The sequence below is a fragment of the Capra hircus genome, chromosome 27 (assembly GCF_001704415.2).
Source record: "Capra hircus breed San Clemente chromosome 27, ASM170441v1, whole genome shotgun sequence".
In the NCBI taxonomy this organism is placed as follows: Eukaryota; Metazoa; Chordata; class Mammalia; order Artiodactyla; family Bovidae; genus Capra; species Capra hircus.
This window is the reverse complement of record NC_030834.1, coordinates 11,075,961-11,096,429: the sequence shown is the minus strand read 5'-3', so window position 1 is coordinate 11,096,429 and position 20,469 is coordinate 11,075,961. Positions and strand designations below refer to the sequence as shown.

Sequence of the window (20,469 nt, the reverse complement as noted above, 5' to 3'; positions counted from 1 at the left end):
CCAGGGATCAAACCAGCATCTCCTGCATCTTCTCCATTGGCATGCAGATTCTTTACTGCTGAGCCACAGGGAAGGCAACCCGAAGATGAAAAAAAAAAAAAAAAAGCATTAATAATCACATGAAAGAGTGGTAATTTCATAAATCAGTAGGGAAATGCAAATTAGAGAGTAAGATACCGCTTTAGAACGACACGTAAACCAGGCAACAAAGTCGTGACAGTACCAAATGCTGCAGATGCAGAGAAGCTATAACTCTGATACACTTTTGTTAGAAATGTAAAATGGTATAGTAACTTTGGAGATTATGTGGGCAATTGCTTAAAATGTTTAAATTGCCATGTAAGTGAAAGTTATTTAGTCATGTCTGACTCTTTTGTGACCCCATGGACCATAGACCACAAGGCTCCTCTGCTTATGGAATTCTTCAGGCAAGAATACTCACAGGAGTTGCCATTCCCTTCTCCAGGAGATCTTTCCAACCCAGGGATGAACCTGGGTGTTCTGCATTGCAGGCAGATTCTTTATCATCTGTGCCACCAGGTAAGCCCTGAACTTGCCACATGACTCAGCAACTCCACTTCTAAGTGTGCATCCATGGGAAATTTAAAAATATGTGTTTACATAAAGACTTGCACCTTCATCACTTGTTTTTTTTTAAAATGTAAATTTATTTATTTTAATTGGAGGTTAATTACTTTACAATATTATATTGGTTTTGCCATACATCAACATGAATTCACCACAGGTGTACACGTGTTCCCCATCTTGAACCCCCCTCCCTCCTCTCTCCCCGTACCATCCCTCTGGGTCATCTCAGTGCACCAGCCCCAAGCATCCAGTATCATGCATCAAACCTGGATTGGCGATTAATTTCATATATGATATTATATATGTTTCAATGCCTTTCTCCCAAATCATCCCACCCTCTCCCTCTCCCACAGAGTCCAAAAGACTGTTCTATACATCTGTGTCTCTTTTGCTGTCTCACATACAGGGTTATCATTACCATCTTTCTAAATTCCATATATATGCGTTAGTATACTGTATTGGTATTTTTCTTTATGGCTTACTTCACTCTGTATAATAGGCTCCAGTTTTATCCACCTCATTAGAACTGATTGAAATTGTCACTTGTTATATCTCAAGGGAAAAAAAATACATGGCTTTACAAAGAAAGCAAACAAAATACTGCATAAGAATGTTCAAAGCACCATTGTTCTTAATTTTTTTATTTGAAGTATACTTGATTTGTAGTGTTCTGTTAATTACTACTTAGAGCAAAGTGATTCAGTTATATATACATATATATATATAGTTTTTAATATTCTTTTCCATTATGGCTTACTATAGATATTGAAATATTGAATATAGTTCTTTGTGCTATACAGTAGGACCTTGTTGTTTATCCATTCTCTGTATAATAGAGACATCCATAGCAGCATTGTTTTTAATGACCCAAAACTATTAGAAACATTCTAAATGCCCATTAGCTGGCACATAATTTTAGGATATAATATTATCCAGTAATAAGAAGCTACAAACAGTGTTATAGACTACAAAATGGATAAAACTCAAAAAACAAGTAACATAAACCAAGTAAAAAGACCACATAGGATGTAATTTTTCTAATATAAAAACTCCAGAAAAGGTAAACCTAAGGGAAGAGAAAGTATATCACTGGTTGCTAGGAACTGGGATCACTTTAAAATGACTTTGGATTCTAGTGACTTTTGTACTTTTATAAATTTATCACAAAGTACATAAGTTATTCTGTTAAAGTAGATTGATTATGTATTAGTTAAATATTTTAAGTATTATTGTCTGTTACAAATTATTTATGAGCTTCTACGTAAAGTTGTTGCTGTTGTTGGTTTACAGTCACTCAGTCATGTGTGATTCTTTCCATCCCCATGGATTGCAGCACACCAGGCTTCCCTGTTCTTCACTATTTCCTGGAGTTCGCTTAAACTCATGCCCATTGAAGTGGTGATGCCATCCAACCATCTCATCCTCTGTTGTCCCTTTCTCCTCTTGACTTCAATCCTTCCTGGCATCAGTTTAGTTCAGTTCAGTCACTCTGTCGTACCCGACTCTTTGTAACCCCAAGGACTGCAGCACACCAGGCCTCCCTGTCCATCACTAACTCCTGGAGTTTAACCAAACTCATGTCCATTTAGTCATATCGAAACATCTCATCCTCTGTCGTCCCCTTCTCCTCCTGCCTTCAAACTTTCCCAATATCAGGGTCTTCTCAAATGAGCCAGCTCTTCACATAAGGTGGCCAAAATATTGGAGTTTCAGCTTCAGCATCAGTCCTTCCAATGAACACCCAGGACTGATCTCCTTTAGGATGGACTGGTTGGATTTCCTTGCAATCCAAGGGACTCTCAAGAGTCTTCTCCAACATCACAGTTTAAAAAGCATCAATTCTACAGCGCTCAGCTTTCTTCACAGTCCAACTCTCACATCCATACATGACCACTGGAAAAACCATAGTCTTGACTAGACAGACCTTTGTTGGCAAAGTAATGTCTCTGCTTTTGAACATGCTATCTAGGTTGGTCATAACTTTCCTTCTAAGAAGTAAGCGTCTTTTTAATTTCATGGCTGCAATCACCATCTGCAGTGATTTTGGAACCCCCCAAAATAAAGCCTGTCACAGTTTCCACTGTTTCTCCATCTATTTCCCATGAAGTGATGGGCCTGGATGCCATGATCTTAGTTTTCTGAATGTTGAGCTTTAAGCCAACTTTACCATTCTCCTCTTTCATTTTCATCAAGAGGCCCTTTAGTTCTTCTTCACTTTTTCCGTAAGGGTTGTGTCATCTGCATATCTGAGATTGTTATTGATATTTCTCCCGGCAATCTTGATTCCAGCTTGTGCTTCTTCCAGCCCAGTGTTTCTCATGATGTACTCTGCATATAAGTTAAATAAGCAGGGTGACAACATACAGCATTGACGTACTCCTTTTTCTGTTTGGAACAAGTCTGTTGTTCCATGTCCAATTCCAACTGTTGCTTCCTGACCTGCATATAGGTTTCTCAAGAGGCAGGTCAGTTGGTCTGATATTCCCATCTCTTTCAGAATTTTCCACAGTTTCTTGTGATCCACAGAGTCAAAGGCTTTGGTATAGTCAATAAAGCAGAAGTAGATGTTTTTCTGGAACTCTCTTGCATTTTTGATGATCCATCAGATGTTGGCAATTTGATCTCTTGTTCCTCTGCTTTTTATAAAACCAGCTTGAACATCTGGAAGTTCATGGTTCACGTATTGCTGAAGCCTGGCTTGGAGAATTTCGAGCATTACTTAACTAGCGTGTGAGATGAGTGCAATTGTGCAGTAGTTTGAGCATTCTTTGGCATTGCCTTTCTTTGGGATTGGAATGAAAACTGACCTTTTCCAGTCCTGTGGCCACTGCTGAGTTTTCCAAATTTGCTGTCATTTTGAGTACAACATTTTCACAGCATCATCTTTCAAGATTTGAAATAGCTCAACTGGAATTCCATCACCTCCACTAGCTTTGTTCGCAGTGATGCTTTCTAAGGCCCATTTGACTTCATATTCCAGGATGTCTGGCTCTAGCTGAGTGATCACACCATCGTGACTATCTCGCATCAGGGTCTTTTCAAATGAGCCGGCTCTTCACATCAGGTGACCAAAGTATTGGAGCTTCAGCATCAGTCCTTCCAATGAATATTCAGGGTTGATTTCCTTCAGGATTAATTGGTTTGATTTCCTTGCTGTTCAAGGGAGTCTCAAGAATCTTTTCCAACACTACAGTTCAAAAGCATCAATTTTTTAGCACTCAGCATTCTTTATGGTCCAACTCTGACATCCATACATGACTACTGGAAAAACCATAGCTTTCAGTCTGTGGACCCTCGTTGGCAAAGTGATATGGGTGGTGTTAAACTGGTTTGAGTTCAGAAGGTTAATAACTATTTTGAGGCCAGTTTCTAAGGCTACCTGCAAGAGGTACGGGATTCAAAGTATAGAGCACTGTACTGTTGAAGCCCAGCTTAAAGGATTTTGAACATTACCTTGTTAGCATGTGAAATGAAAGCAATTGTGTGGCAGTTTGAACATTCTTTGGCATTGTTTTTCTTTGGAATTGGAATGAAAACTGACCTTTTCCTGTCCTGTGGCCACTGTTGAGTTTTCCAAATTTGCTGGCATACTGAGTAGAGCACTTTCACAGCATCATCTTTTAGGATTTGAAATAGCTCAGCTGGAATTCCATTACCTCCACTAGCTTTGTTCATAGTAATGCTCCCTAAGGCCCATCTGACTTCATACTCTCGGACGTCCGGCTCTAGATGAGTAAATTCACCATTGTGGTAACTGGGTCATTAAGACCTTTTTATATAGTTCTTCTGTGTATTCTTGCCACCTCTTCTTAATATCTTCCGCTTCTGTTAGATCCACACAATTTCTGTCCCTTATTGTGTCCATCTTTGCATGAAATGTTCCCTTGGTATCTCTAATTTTCTTGAAGAGATCTCTAGTCATTCCCATTCTATTGTTTTCCTCTATTTCTTTGCTCTGTTTACTTAAGAAGGCTTTGTTTTTCCAGTCATTACAAGAAAATGCTGAGTAAACGGAAATCAATGACTTTTTTTGGACCCATCAGAGAATTGCGGTTGCAGAAAAAACCACTTACATGTATCTGGAAAGCTAAGTGCCTGCAAAAACAACAAGTATACCACTTGTAATTTGCTTATCTGGAGCATAAGCCACTGAACTACGTAAGACACTAATAATATTTAAATACAAATTTTGACAAATTGCTGGAAACTGAGTGTGGACTACCATGAAAATGTGAAACTCTTGAGTAATACAGTTATATTTTCATTTGCCTTTTCTCCAGAAACTCTATACATTTCTTTTGGGGAGTATACGTGAAAGCTCTCCATATACACTTGCAGGGGGAAGTGAAGAGTAATCATTATGAAATTCCCAGACCCAGCTGTCTAACAAAGGCTTAATCTCTAGGTAGAAAGACTTTCATCCCACTCTTGCCAACTCCACTTGTCTTGACTCACCTAAAAGAATAATAAATATAGTTATGATCAATAACAGAAAAGGCTTAAGAATATAGGTTGGGGATGGTAGCTGTAGAATGGGGACTAGAGAATGGGGGCATGGGATGGGGCACTCTACACCTGGAGGAGGAAAAAAAGCACTTTTGTTATCCATACCCCAGAGACACAAACTCATTAAAAGAAAAGCTTATGTAAAAACTAGAGAAGGGCCACCCGCCCCTCCCCCACCAACTGTAAAAGCATAGTAACAAGTCTCCAGCAGAAATAGAAGTAAATTACAACTGAGAGAGCTCCAAGACACATATTCCCTTTGAGGGCTGGGATGAAAGGAAGTTCCAAATTTAAGAAGAGAGAAATAAATTACTTCAGTAATGGATTCTGAAGATTCTGGTGCCCATAGCTACAACAAACATTAGATACAACCTATCCCCTAAAAATATTTACATATATTCTCACATTAAAAGCTTATTTGCTTCAGTGCCTACTACCCTATATAACATGACCAACTTTCAACACAAAAAAGTACTAGTTATATTAAAAGGCAAGAAAACAAAAACAGTCTAAAGAGATAAAATAAGCATCAGAAACAAATCAAATACAAAACAGATCTTGGAATTATTAGATATGAAATTTAAGATCACTTTAGTTAATATTTTAAAGGTTTAAAAAGCAAAAGACAGCAACATGAAAGGCCAGAGAAACAATATCAACAGAGATATGAAAACTGTAAGAACAAACTATAAGACAAAAGAGAAAATAAAAGCATAAAAAACCCAACAAAAATTTAAAAATGGCTTCCAAGCTTTCATTAATAACACTCAATCTAAGCAACAGAAGAAAAACTTAAGAGAACTCAGTGATAGATTGATAGAAACTTCCTGAACTGAACCACAATAAAACAAAATAATGGAGAAAAAAATAGAAAAACCCAAGAACTGTAAGACAATTAAAGAAAGTGTAACATACTTTTAATAAGAGCAGCAGAAGGAGAAGAAACAGAATAGGAAAAAACTTGAAAAAATAATGAACAAGATCTTCACAAAACTATTGACAGACATGAAAACACAAATACAAGAAACTTAGAAAATTCCAAGCAGGATAAATATCAAAATAAAAACCATCTATAAATATATCACATTCAAACTAAAGTAAATCAAAATCAATGAGAAACTCTTGAAGGCAACTAGGTTGGGGCACACCTTACTTAGAGGAACAAAGATAAGAATTACAGCAGACTTTTCATTTAAAAATCATGCAGTTAAGATTTGGAAGGAATTTTTGACTGCTGTAAGAAAAGAAAAATCTAACAAAGAATTCTCTGTCCAGTAAAATTATCTTTCAAATAATAGAGATTTTTTTCAGGCAAAAAGTGATAGAATTCTTTGCAAGCATATCTTACTTGCAAGAAATATTTTTTAAAAAAGTCCTTTACACAGAAAAGAAATTTGTGTCAGAAACTTTGATCTACGAAAAAAAGGGACAGCATCAGAAAATGAAAAAAATTGAAAGAAAAATGTGTCTATTTTTCTTACTCTTAACTGAGCTAAAAGATAACTATCTTCTCAAAGCAATAATACGAACAAGATATAGAACAGTCTTTTGGACTCTGTGGGAGAGGGAGAGGGTGGGATGATTTGGGAGAATGGCATTTAAATATGTATAATCTCATATATGAAACGAGTCGCCAGTCCAAGTTCAATGCATGATACTGGATGCTTGGGGCTGGTGCACTGAGATGACCCAGAGGGATGGTACGAGGAGGGAGGAGGGAGGAGGGTTCAGGGTGGGGAACACATGTATACCTGTGGCAGATACATGTTGATGTATATCAAAACCAATACAATATTATAATTAACCTCCAATTAAAATAAATAAATTTATATTAAAAATAATACAAAGAATGTATTGGATATTTACTGTATATGTATAAGCAAAGTAAGCAACAAGAAGCCTCACAAGGGACTGGATGGAGGAATTGGGAAACCATTATAGTACACCTTCACCACACATGAAGGAGTGTATAATTACAGCATTTGAATGTGAACTATTACTCTGTTATCTGAAGATAGTACATCAGTAATCACTTTTAATGGAAATGGTCTATAAACAATCAGTTAAAAGCCAGACATTGTTAGAGTGAATAATAAGAACATGGCTTATGATTTTTAACATCTGTAATAAATTATATCAATAGGGAAAATGCATCAAAAACAGATTCATGAAAATAGATGTATGAAAAGCACTAAAAATACAACCACCATGTAAGATTAAAAATTCTCAGAAAAGTAGAAATATAGGGGGAATTTCCAAATCAGATAAAGGGTATTAACAAAAAAACCTACAGCTAACAATAAACTTCCTTGTAATGGCTAAATTTGTCTCATAAAATTGGTAATAAGTAAATCTTTTCTTTCTCCACTTACAGTTCAACATTTCGGTAGATATGTACACAGTCAAGCAAGAAAAACAAAATAAAGGGATCCTAATTAGAAAAGGATAATTCAGACTTCATTTGCAGATTACATGATCCTGGACATGGAAATACTAAGAAGCTCACACACAAAAGGAGAAAGAGAGGATTTATGTGGTTCACACAATATAAAAGATCAATATATGATTTGCATTGTTATTTTTAGTAGATACTGGCAGTGAACAATGAGAAAATAAAATTTAGAAAACCATTCTGTTCACAATATTTTCAAAAGCAAAACATACAGCAATATACTTAAAATACATGCAACACTTGAACACTGAAAACTAAAACCTGATTGAGAAAAAGGAAAGAACACTGAAATAAACCCAGACATTCTATATTTATCACTTTGCAATGCAATATTGACAAGACGGCAGTTCAAACCCACATACACGTACACACACACCACAAATAAATCCATGGGAAACTGATGATATATGAGGAGTAAGTAAGTAAGTAAGTAAAGTCACTCAGTCATGTCCGACTCTTTGTGACCCCATGGACTGCAGTCCACCAGGCTCCTCAGTCCATGGGATTCTCAAGGCAAGAATACTGGAGTGGGTTGCAATTTCCTTCTCCAATATGAGGAGTAATGTCTGTGAATTTACCAGTGTCAATTTCCTGGCTTGGATATTTTACTACAGATAAGATATATAAGTCATTTGAGGTTACCATTTGGGGAAAACAGCTGAAGTATACAGGGTCCTCTGTATTCTTTCTAGGTTACTTTTGAAATTTCCCAAGAATCTGCAGTTAGTTCAGAATAAAAACATTCATAGGTAAAATTCAGCGATAAGAAGGCTCAGTTCAGTTCAGTTCAGTCGCTCAGTCGTGTCCGACTCTTTGCGACCCCATGAATTGCAGCACGCCAGGCCTCCCTGTCCATCACCAACTCCCGGAGTTCATGCAGACTCACGTCCATCGAGTCAGTGATGCCATCCAGCTTCATCCTCTGTCGTCCCCTTCTCCTCCTGCCCCCAATCCCTCCTAGCATCAGAGTCTTTTCCAAAGAGTCAACTCTTCGCATGAGGTGGCCAAAGTACTGGAGTTTCAGCTTTAGCATCATTCCTTCCAAAGAAATCCCAGGGCTGATTTCCTTCAGAATGGACTGGGTGGATTTCCTTGCAGTCCAAAGGACTCTCAAGAGTCTACTCCAACACTACAGTTCAAAAGGATCAATTCTTTGGCGCTCAGCTTTCTTCACAGTCCAACTCTCACATCCATACATGACCACTGGAAAAACCATAGCCTTGACTAGACGGACCTTTGTTGGCAAAGTAATGTCTCTGCTCTTCAATATGCTACCTAGGTTGGTCATAACTTTTCTTCCAAGGAGTAAGTGTATTTTAATTTCATGGCTACAGTCACCATCTGCAGTGATTTTGGAGCCCCCAAATATAAAGTTTCACACTGTTTCCACTGTTTCCCCATCTATTTCCCATGAAGTGATGGGACCAGATGCCATGATCTTCGTTTTCTGAATGTTGAGCTTTAAGCCAACTTTATCACTCTCCTCTTTCACTTTCATCAAGAAACTTTTTAGTTCCTCTTCACTTTCTGCCATAAGGGTGGTGTCATCTGCATATCTGAGGTTCTTGATATTTCTACCTGCAATCTTGATTCCAGCTTGTGCTTCTTCCAGCCCAGCATTTCTCATGATGTACTCTGCATAGAAGTTAAATAAGGAGGGTGACAATATACAGCCTTGACGTACTCCTTTTCCTATTTGGAACCAGTCTGTTGTTCTATGTCCAGTTCTAACTGTTGCTTCCTGATCCTAAACCATTCCAAATAAACTGGAAAAAATTTAAGATTCATCATAGAGAAAGACACACACAGTAACATAAAAGGCTTAGAAAATGCTCTAAATATCAGTTAGACAAATGCAAATGGAAACAAAAGCAAGTTAGAAGTAGAATGGCTAAAATAAAAATGACTGATGTTACCAAGTAGTAACAAATTATGGAGGAAATAGAATTCTTAGACTCTGCTAGTTTGCATTTAAAAGTGCTTAGCCACTTTGGAAAGCAATTTGGTAAATTTTTTAAAATGTTAATATGAAATTACAAGAATTAGCAATTATATTCCTATGTATGTATGTATCTTTCCAATATAAGTGGAAATATATTTGCTGCAAAGACCTGATCCTGAAAAGAGCAGCTTTATTCATGATAGCCAAGATGAACAACAACAAAATGCACCGCATAATTGATCATAAAAAATATAATATATAAATATATAAGTATATATTGTATTAATTATAAATACATGTATAATTTTGTATATAATTTTAGTGATATTCATAATTACTCAGTAATAAAAACTGAAATACTATGACAAGAGCAGTTTATTTTAATCACAAAAAAATTGTCCTGGGCGTATTATGGCATACAAAAAAAAGCATACTGTAGCATTCTATTAGTATGGAGTTTTTGAACAGAATACATTTATCTATTACCATTAAGAAAACAACATAGGTTGTATGGGGCACAGACTGGAGGAAACATTTCTGCAAATGGAATTATTTATCAAGTTGTATATTCAATATTTATAGTCTATGTAAATTTAAAAATCAAATAAAATTAAGGAAAATGATAAAAGCTTCAACAAGAAAATCCATACACTCTGTTATTAGTATGCTGTTTTCTACTTTAACAAACTTTATATGAATAAAGAGGTAGTGTTTTAAGACAAGATTATTACAGTAAAAAAAGCTATATGAGAAGTTATATGGGAAGTGGTTATTAAGACAATTTTATAGGAGATGCGATGACTGGCCAGAGAATGTTGAGTGTGATGAGAATTCAGAAGGACTTCTTTTATGAGGTACAAAGATGTTAAAAAGGATTCCAAGACTATGTCTTGGTCACCTTGACTAAGAGGATAGTGGCCTGGCACTGAGGCAAAAGAGTTATCCTCATGTTACAGGGTCTAGCTGTTGGCTATTGATATCCTATGAGTCAACGGTTTCCCTAGTGTTTTAGGGTCAGTATCCCAAGGACACTTCCTTCCTTTTAAATTAAAAAAAAAGGTGGTTGGGGCGGAGAGGGGGAGGAGAAAAGTTGATAGTTGGGATGTCTAAGGGCAGGGAGATTTACAGTTTTCTTTTAGGCTTTCAAGGCTATGTCACCCTGATCTTCCTAAATAATAGGATAAGGTTTGTTATTTTTAGTCAAATATACAAAGTTTGGGCAGAAGAGAGAAGTTTGGAATTCTCATTTCAACATTACCTAGGTAGTCTAAGAAAACCTCACAAGTGGCACTTAGTTTGGAGTACTGGATCTAATGTAGCCCTTGTTCTGAGATTAGGTGCCCCAAATATCAAACCTGAGTTTGAGCAAACTGAACTTTTCTTTGGAGACTGTGTCCCTCTAAGGCTAAAAGTTTTAACAGATAGATGCTATCTTCTTATGAAGAGGCCTGCGTTAGGGAGCAGAGAAGAAAATTGTCTATATATTGTAATTAAGTAGAGCCTCCAAGGAATGGTATAGCATCTAAATCAGCTTTTATGGCTTGGGAGTAGGGGGGACTTTTGTTAAAACTGTGGGGCATATACTGTCCAGGTGTATTGCCTTCCTTCCCAAGTAAAGGCCAAAATATATTGCCTGGGCTTATCCACAGAGATGCTAAGGAAGACACTATGCATCTCAAATATAGTGAATATTTTACTTTAGGTAGGGATGGAAGCTAATAAAGTGTGGGGAATGGAGAAAAAAGGATGACAAGAAATAATAATATTATTTTTGCCTCAGAAAAAAGAAAAACAATATTGGAAATCTAATAACTGATGACCCAATAAAAATAGAAAACTTCAGTTTGAATACTGAATTCAGTACTGCCAGAGGCTCTGAAATTTCCATTACTGACTACCAGACATGCATTGAATCATTGGTCCACTTTATGAACTGATGGAAACATTAATGCAAAGAGTGCCTACTTTGCCCCATGCGTCTGAAACACAATTCAGGAAAATCCGTCTGCATTTCTCCTGGAAACTTTAAACTGCCTAATGTACCACTTGTAGATCAGCAAATAGATTTTATTCAGCTTTCTCTATCTAATGGACACAAACATGTCTTGGTAATGGATTGTATTTTTTCTCATTGGATTGAATCCTTCCCTTGTAGACAGGTTACTGCTACTTCTGTGGCTGTGTGTGTGTGTGTGTGTGTGTGTGTGTGTGTGTGTGTACTCAGTTGCTTGACTCTTTGCAACTCCATGGAATGTCGCCCACCAGTCTCCTCTGTCCATGGGATTTTCCAGGCAACGGATATGAGTTTGAGCAAACTCAGGGAGATAGTAAAGTGCAGGGAAACCTGGAATGCTGCAATTCATGGGGTCCCAGAGAGTTAGACATGACATGGTGACTGAATAACAAAGTAGGAACATACATATTGTTAATTACCTTAAATGTAAATGGATTAAATGCACCAACCAAAACGCATAGACTGGCTGAGTGGATACAAAGATAAGACATATATGTAAGCTGTCTACAAGAGACCCGCATCAGAACTAAGGACACACACACACACAGAGTGACAGGATGGAACAAAGGTATTCCATACAAATGGAAAATAAAAGAGATCTGGTGTAACAATATGCACATCACATGATAGACTTTAAGACAAAGACTTAAGAGACAAAGAGGGACACTACATAATGATCAAGGGATCAATCCAAAAAGAAGATACAATAATTGAAAGTATATATGCACCCAATATAGGAGCACCTCAACATGTAAAGCAAATACTAACAATATTAAAGGGAGAAATAGACAGTAACACAATAAGAGTGAGGGACTTTAACAACTCACTTTCATCAATGAACATATCATTCAGACAGAAAACTAATATAGAAACAAGAGCCTTATTGACTCTGAGAATGAATTTATGGTTGCTAGGCTTGGGAGAATGGAGGAAAGGGATAGTTAAGATGTTTGGGATGGACATGTACACACTGTTATATTTTAAATGGATGACCAACAAGATTCTACTGTATAGCACAGAGAAATCTGCTTAATGCTATTGAAAGCCTGAATGGGAGGAGAGTTAGGGGAAGAATTAATATATGTATATGAATGGCTGCATCCCTTTTCTGTCCACCTGAAATTATTACAAGATTGTTAATCATAAATTATATGCCAATACAATAAAATAAAAAGATTTTTTAAAAAAGAAAACATAGTCAGTATGTCCTTTGACATTCACCTTAATAATTTGTATATTTTTTGATCTCCTTAGGCAAAGGCAACAAGAAGCAGAGAAACAAATGGGACCCAACTGAACTAAAAGGAATTTACATAGTAAAGGAAACCATGGTCAAAACACAAAAGCAATGTGGAAGAAGATATCTGTAAAGGGGTTAATATCCAAAATATATAAAGAACTTATACAAGTCAATAGAAAACCCCACCAATTCAATTAAAATATGGGCATAGGACCTGAATAGGGCTCCCCTGGTGGCTCAGTTGTAAGGAATGCACCCGCAATGCAAGAGACATGGGTTCTATCCCTGGGTCGGGAAGATCCCCTGGAGAAGGAAATGGCACCCACTTCAGTATTCTTGCCTGGGAAATCCAATAAACAGAGGAGCCTGGCAGGTTACAGTCTATAAGAGTAACTTACAGAGTAACTCTATAAGAGTTGGACATGACTTGGCAACTAAACAACAGCAACAACAACAAGGACCTGAATAGACATTTTCCCAAAGGCATACAGAGAGCCAAAAGGTACATGAATAGGCACTAAACATTACTAATCATCAGGGAAATGCAAATCAAAACCACAGTGAGGTATTATCTCACATCTGTCAGAATGGCTATTTTCAAAGAGACCAAAGAGGATAAAACAACGACAATAAAAACATGGGTTGGTCAGGATGCAGAGAAAAGAAACTGTAGTAAACTCTTAGTGGGAATTTTTACAGGTAAATGAAAAACAGTATGGAGTTTCATAAAACAAAAAAATTAAAATACCATACAATCCAACAGTTCCACTCCTAGATATTTATCTGAAAAAAAGGAAAATACTACTTGGAAGAGATATAGGTACCCCAATGTTTATTGCAGCATTATTTAAAATAGCTAAGATATGGGCTTCCCTGGTGGCTCAGATGGTAAAGAAACTGCCTGCAGTGCGGAAGACCTGGGTTTGATCCCTGGGTCGGGAAGGTCCCCTGGAGAAGAAATGACAACCCACTCTAGTATTCTTGCCTGGAGAATTGCATGAACAGAGAAGCCTGGCAAGCTACAGTCCGTGGGATTGCCAAGAGTCAGACATGACTGAGAGACTAACACTAAGATATGGAGGCAACTAAGACTAAGATATGGAGGCAACCTAAGTACCCACCATTAGATGAATGTATATAGATGTGAGATACATTTATGTTATTTGTATATTATACATATACATATATATATATAAATGACAATATTAGTCACAAAAAATGGAATCTTGCTGTTTGCAAGAACATGGGTAGACCTGGAGAGCATATTGATTCATGCATTTGAACTAAATCAGACAGAGAAAAACAAATATCGTATGCTTTTACTTGTATGTGGAATCTAAAAATAAAACAAACAAAGGTGAGAAAAACAGGAACATACTCACAGATTCAGACTAGTGGTTACCAGATCGGAGAGGGATATGGAAAGCACCAAATGGGTGAAGGGGATTAAGAGGTACAAACCACCAGGGGTATAATAAAATAGATAAGCCGCAGGGATGTAATAGTGCAGCACAGGGAGTATAGTCAGTATTGTCTAATAACTTTGTATGGTGTGTAATTTATAAAAATATTGAATTATTATGTTTTACATCTGAAAATAATATAATGTTTGTAAGTAGGGAAATCGGCTTCCCTGGTGGCTCAGAGGTTAAAGCGTCTGCCTCTAATGCGGGAGACCCGGGTTCGATCCCTGGGTCGGGAAGATCCCCTGGAGAAGGAAATGGCAATCCACTCCAGTATTCTTGCCTGGAGAATCCCATGGACCAAGAAGCCTAGCAGGTTACAGTCCACGGGGTCGCAAAGAGTTGGACACAACTGAGCGACTTCACCTTCACCTTCATAAAGAAAATCATAAATGTATGCAACACTTAAAACACAATATAGGTGCAAATAAAGCACTAGATATCAATGGCAAAATGACCCAGATAATGTAGTTAGCAGATAAGCACCTCACAGCAGCTAATATAAAAAGATCAATGATTTAAAAGAGAATATAAGCACAAGAGCTAGAAAGTTTCCTTTAGTCAGAATATGTTTTAGCAATTGTGAAACAAATTTTTGTGCTTCTGGGCTCGAGCATATAAGAAAGCAGCTCATAAATGCAAGATGTATTTTGCCATAAAATGATCACTATAAGTTCATGTTTTAAAAACAGAGATACAACACGTGGATATAGAAATAACTATGTGATACTTGTATGTTCCACCTTTGTTCACTGAGAAGACTTAGAGATCATGAAAAACAGTAGAAATGGGCACAACTGGTGCTGAGATGTTTGTTTTCTAAGTACTCTTCTCTGATAAAAGGCAATAGGAAATTCCTTTGTTTATTTAGAGAAATAGCTGAATCCACAGCAAGGGTAAAAAAAAAAAATATATATATATATATAATAAGTGTCCTAGGATGTCTGTTTTTTTGTGCTAGAGAAATTTGTAAGTTTTTAAAGTATCATACAGACTTTTGAAAAAACATTGTGGCCAGTTAAAGTAAACTCTCACTAGCCAAAAGTGAGACAATTTGAGAAAGTAAGCATTAAAATAAATGATAGTAATATATTCTATACTATTGAGTCAAGTAACAATTGCTGAGTCTGAACTGATGTAGACAAATACAGAAATCAATAAGTAGGAGGGAATACTTCTTTCTACAATACATTTTTAGCTTAAAGACAGAGGCAATAATGGAGTTAGAAAATTATCAGTGAACTTTAAAACTAGAGGGCAAAAGTTTGAAGAACAGAATATGCCTATAATCTCAGTTTATGCATTAAACACAAAGGGAAAGAGTAACTTTACAATTGAGAGACCTAAAGAAAATTAACTTTACCAAATAGTTTAACCTAACATATCCAACACTGAGAGAAATCGGGATGCGCCCTTTGAAAATTGTACTTGATGGTACAATACCACATTAGTGGCAAGTATGACAAAATTTATAACATGAATCTAACTAACTATCAAACCCAGTTTGAGAAAAATTTTACAAAATGATTGGCCTGCAGTATTTTTTTAAAAAGTAAAAGTAACAAATAAAACAAATAAAATGTTCTAGATTAAAGTTTAAAAATACATTATGGCTCTTGCAAACATGTGACTCTAGATTGGCTCCTGAACCAAGCAAAGAACTGTAAATACTTTATTGAGATAATAATGAAGTTTTATTGTGAATTTTGACAGCTACAATATAGCCATTAAAAAATTTTGTCCCCAAGAAAGACACAATGATTTATTTAAGGATAATAAAGCATAGTATTCAATTTACATTCAAATGGTTTAGGAAAATAATTTTGAAAGGAGGAAAGGAGAGGAGAATTTGAAAAACAGAAGGACAAAGCAACTGGGCAAAATGCAAGCCACTGGCAAATATGAGTAAAGGTTATATGAGAAATCTTCCTGCTAATCATGCAAACAAATTTTTTAAATAGAATTTTTATTTTAGATATCAAACCATGTTTGAAATAGCATAAAGATATAACAGTAACATTCTAGTTCTAATATATATATAATAATCATAGTGATTAGAACTTCCCAGATGGTGCTAATGGTAAAGAATCTGCTTGCCAATGCAGGAGACATAAGAGACTTGGATTTGATCCCTGGGTGGGGAAGATCCCCTGGAGGAGGGCATGGCTACCTACTCCAGTATTCTTGCCTGGAGAATTCCATGGACAGGGGAGCCTGGTGGGCTACAGTCCAGGGTGACAAAGAGTCGGACATGACTAAAGTGACATAGCAGGAACATAGTAATTAACAATTAACACTCATATTGTGCATACTCTGTGTTAGTCCCATTTTAGCTGTGTTTATTAGAGTATCTAAATTCCACACTGGCACAAGCCCAGAGACGTTAGTGAAACTGGTATTCATGTTTTACACCTCAGGAACGTGAGGCACATGTCCAAAGCCACAACAGTAGGTAACCATTGGGATTAGTCCTTGAAACCAAGATGGCTGCCTGCAGAGCGCATGTTCTTAAACACAGTGCTTTACTTCCGGGATAGCATAAATTCATGCATTTTTATTAGATTACTAAACAATGGTCATCATTTGTAAAATTAAAGTGATAGCATGCAAAAATGAAAATTACCTTTCAAACTAATGGGCAGTTAATGTACTTATATGTAAATGAAATGCTCTGTGGGACAGACGGTACAAGTGATGATACTGGATGCTCGGGGCTGGTGCACTGAGACGACCCATCGGGATGGTACGGGGAGGGAGGAGGGAGGGGGCTTCAGGATGGGGAACACTTGTATACTTGTGGTGGATTCATGTTGATGTATGGCAAAACCAATACAATATTGTAAAGTAATTAACCTCCAATTAAAATAAATAAATTTATATTAAAAAAGATAAGTACAGACATTCTGTACTTAAGATATTTATAGTTTGGTTAAATATAGTCTCTTTCATGATAAAGTGACATTTTGCTTATGTATAAAGTAAATTATCTCATGGTATTTTCAAATTTAAGACAATAAATAACATTTCTCAGATAGATTTCCTGGAACATACTCAGAGCTACACGGTGTGAACCCAGTAGGAGTTACGCCACAGTTCCCAGATTGATCGTTCATAGAGTTAAGCTGCTGGAAACACTCTAGAGGAGCAAAAGATGAGCCTGAAAAAAACAATGTGTGGTTAGTCATACTGCTGCTGCATTTAAAATAATTAATGAGTACATTTATTCTGAGATTGCCTAAAATATTGCACAACATAAGAGCACAATACAAAATTTGAAAATAAAATAGTTTTTGAAAATATAAATTTATTTATTTTAATTGGAGGTTAATTAATTTATGATATTGTATTGGTTTTGCCATACAACAATTTTTAAAGTCACACACACAAAAAAACCACTTTAATGAAATATTTAAATATTGAAAGCATCTTGTCTACTACCCAAACAGATACCTTAGGATTAACTACAGTATGCAGTTTATCTTCTAACTTTTAGTAAACCTGAAACATATATGTATATAAGAAACATTTTTAAACAAATAATTGACTTATCGGTCAATAGTGTTTCTGTGTAAATGTGTTTTCAAGACAAATCATTAAAATGACATCTTTTGTTTTAATCTTACTTTACCTAAAGCAAAAAATCTTGGAATCATAACTGATTCATTTTCATATTTACTATCCAATCCACACACATTATGTGCTTAATTCTCACAGGATTCTATCTACTTAAAAAGCAGTTTACTATTACTCTAATGGGAAGATTAAGCCAAAAACCTTTGATTTAACCACAAAGAAATATGAGAACATAAAAGGAGCCCCAGCATCTGGATCTCAGTTGAAAGTCCTAGAGGCAGTGGTAAACCGCAAATAAGCAATTGATTTTCATCCCAGAGGTCATTTGCAAACCTAGTTCTGTGTGAGAGGATCAAAATTATAAGCTAACCCAGGGGAAACAGAATATAAAGAAGGCCAAATTTGGAGGATCATTTACTATAGTGATAAAATTAGAGACTTGGGGGGCCTCAACATATAGTACAGCCCACTCTTAAGACATTTTCCTCCTTCTAAACATGTGAATCTGGTTCCATCACTTCATGGGAAATAGATGGGGAAACAGTGGAAACAATGTCAGACTATTTTTTTGGACTCCAAAATCACTGCAGATGGTGATTGCAGCCATGAAATTAAAAGACATTTACTCCTTGGAAGGAAAGTTATGACCAACCTAGATAGCATATTCAAAAGCAGAGACATTACTTTGCCAACAAAGGTCTGTCTAGTCAAGGCTATGGTTTTTCCTGTGGTCATGTATGGATGTGAGAGTTGGACTACAGAGAAAGCTGAGCGCCGAAGAATGGATGCTTTTAAACTGTGGTGTTGGAGAAGACTCTTGACAGTCCCTTGGACTGCAAGGAGGTCCAACCAGTCCATCCTAAAGGAGATCAGTCCTAGATGTTCATTGGAAGGACTGATGCTGAAGCTGAAACTCCAATACTTTGGCTACTTCATGTGAAGAATTGACTTATTGGAAAAGACCCTAATGCTGGGAGGGATTGAAGGCAGGAGGAAAAGGGGACAACAGAGGATAAGATGGCTGGATGGCATCACTGACTCGATGGACCTGAGCTTGGGTAAACTCCAGGAGTTGGTGATGGACAGGGAGGCCTGGCGTGCTGCAGTTCATGGGGTCGCAAAGAGTCGGACATGACTGAGCGACTGAATTGAACTGAAACATGTGAAGAGAAGGAAATTAAAATGTAAATAGGTGACTTCCAGAAAGCAGATCATGATTTGTCTGCAGTTTCTGCATTGTGGTTACATACATACAATCTCTCAATTGAAAGCCCTGGAGAGTTGTGCCTTAGAATTAAGAGTGAACTAGATATAGAGTGAACCTAATAAAAACTCTAACAGAACCTTAACAATTTTGGTTTCTAATTCAATTAAAGTGATTGGTCTCTTACTTCATATACTTAGCAGAAGAAAAATGTGGATGTATTCATATAAGATGTAGTGTTTATATGAGAAGCATTTAAACTGAAAACACAGTTTCTGTAAGTCAAAAATGAAGATGAAGACAGAGAAAAAAACTTTTAACTAACAATATGTCTTTATATAAAGCATTCAAGAAAAAAATACAAAGACATCTACATATGTTAAAATAATTACGAGAACCAAGGTACGTGTACACTAAAATTAATTATAAAGATATAAATGTTTAAGAGGGCAGGGCATCAAAAATAAATACATTGAAATAATTATGGAGAGACAAACAAGCATAATTTGAAATTTAGAAATCTGTATAATAGTACAGTGTTTACACCACAGTCACAAGACACTTAGGAATGCTAAGCAGTCTTACAGGCTCACAAACACACATTCAAATATGTAATATGGAGACTGATAAAAATCAAAGACCAAAAAAAATCTTCACGGCTTAAAGAGATAAGAGACACAATATTGACAGATTTTTCTTCAGAAATATGAAAGTCATATAACAATGGAGCAATCTCTTTAAAATGCTGATGGAAATAGAGGTTCCATTTCAAGATGGTGAAGTACACACAGAAAAATCTTGAACTTGCAACTTTTCACAAACACATCAAATCTACAGCTACATATGAAACAATTTCTAGTGAAGAAAAGCTAAAAACTGGTGGAATGACCACTTTACACTGAGCAAACAAGAGAAAGGCCACACTGAAGCAGGAAGGAAAGGCTGAGACATGCTCTTGCCATAAACTCACCCCAGCACACCAATCCCACAATTGGGAGGGAACTCAAAACCAAGAGCTCCTCCCTGAGGGGGCAAAGTATTTAACTCACATCAGGCGCCACAGCTTTTAAATCCTGTACCTGAAAGATGAGCCCCCGAAACCTCCAACTTTGATAACAAACAGAGGCTCATGTCTATGAGACCTACAAGGTTGTAGAGAATTGTGAAATGATTCTGATGGCCAGTGTGGTTTATGCTCAAGGCTCCCACAAGACTGTAACTAAGGGAGAAAGAGTTCTTAACCGGCTACCATATCCAGGGCAGGACAAGAGGGAACAGTTAGAGGAGCCCAGTCTTTCTGTAAGAGAGGTCTGTAAGCTTACCTCAGGAGCTGTGGCCTGAGGGTCAGGCTTTTGATTAAACAGGGACCTGCTGGAATCCTTCACTGAGACTTTGGAGGGTGAGCGCTATATTTCGGTTCTCAACCTGTCACACCTCAGAGTGCCAGAATTTCCTGGAAGGGAGCTTTCACATACATCCTGGGCTCT

At 36.7% G+C, this 20,469-nt stretch overlaps 1 protein-coding gene across 2 annotated transcripts in view; it reads right to left on the bottom strand.

Moving 5' to 3' along the window:
* Nucleotides 1-20,469, bottom strand: part of LOC102168418 (disintegrin and metalloproteinase domain-containing protein 2) — a 119,529-nt gene that overhangs the window by 13,653 nt on the left and 85,407 nt on the right. For both annotated transcript variants that reach the window (XM_005698846.1, XM_005698847.1), the window contains exon 15: nt 17,257-17,362. In XM_005698846.1, the coding sequence (XP_005698903.1) occupies nt 17,257-17,362 (106 nt within the window). The remainder of the gene's footprint in view (nt 1-17,256; nt 17,363-20,469) is intronic.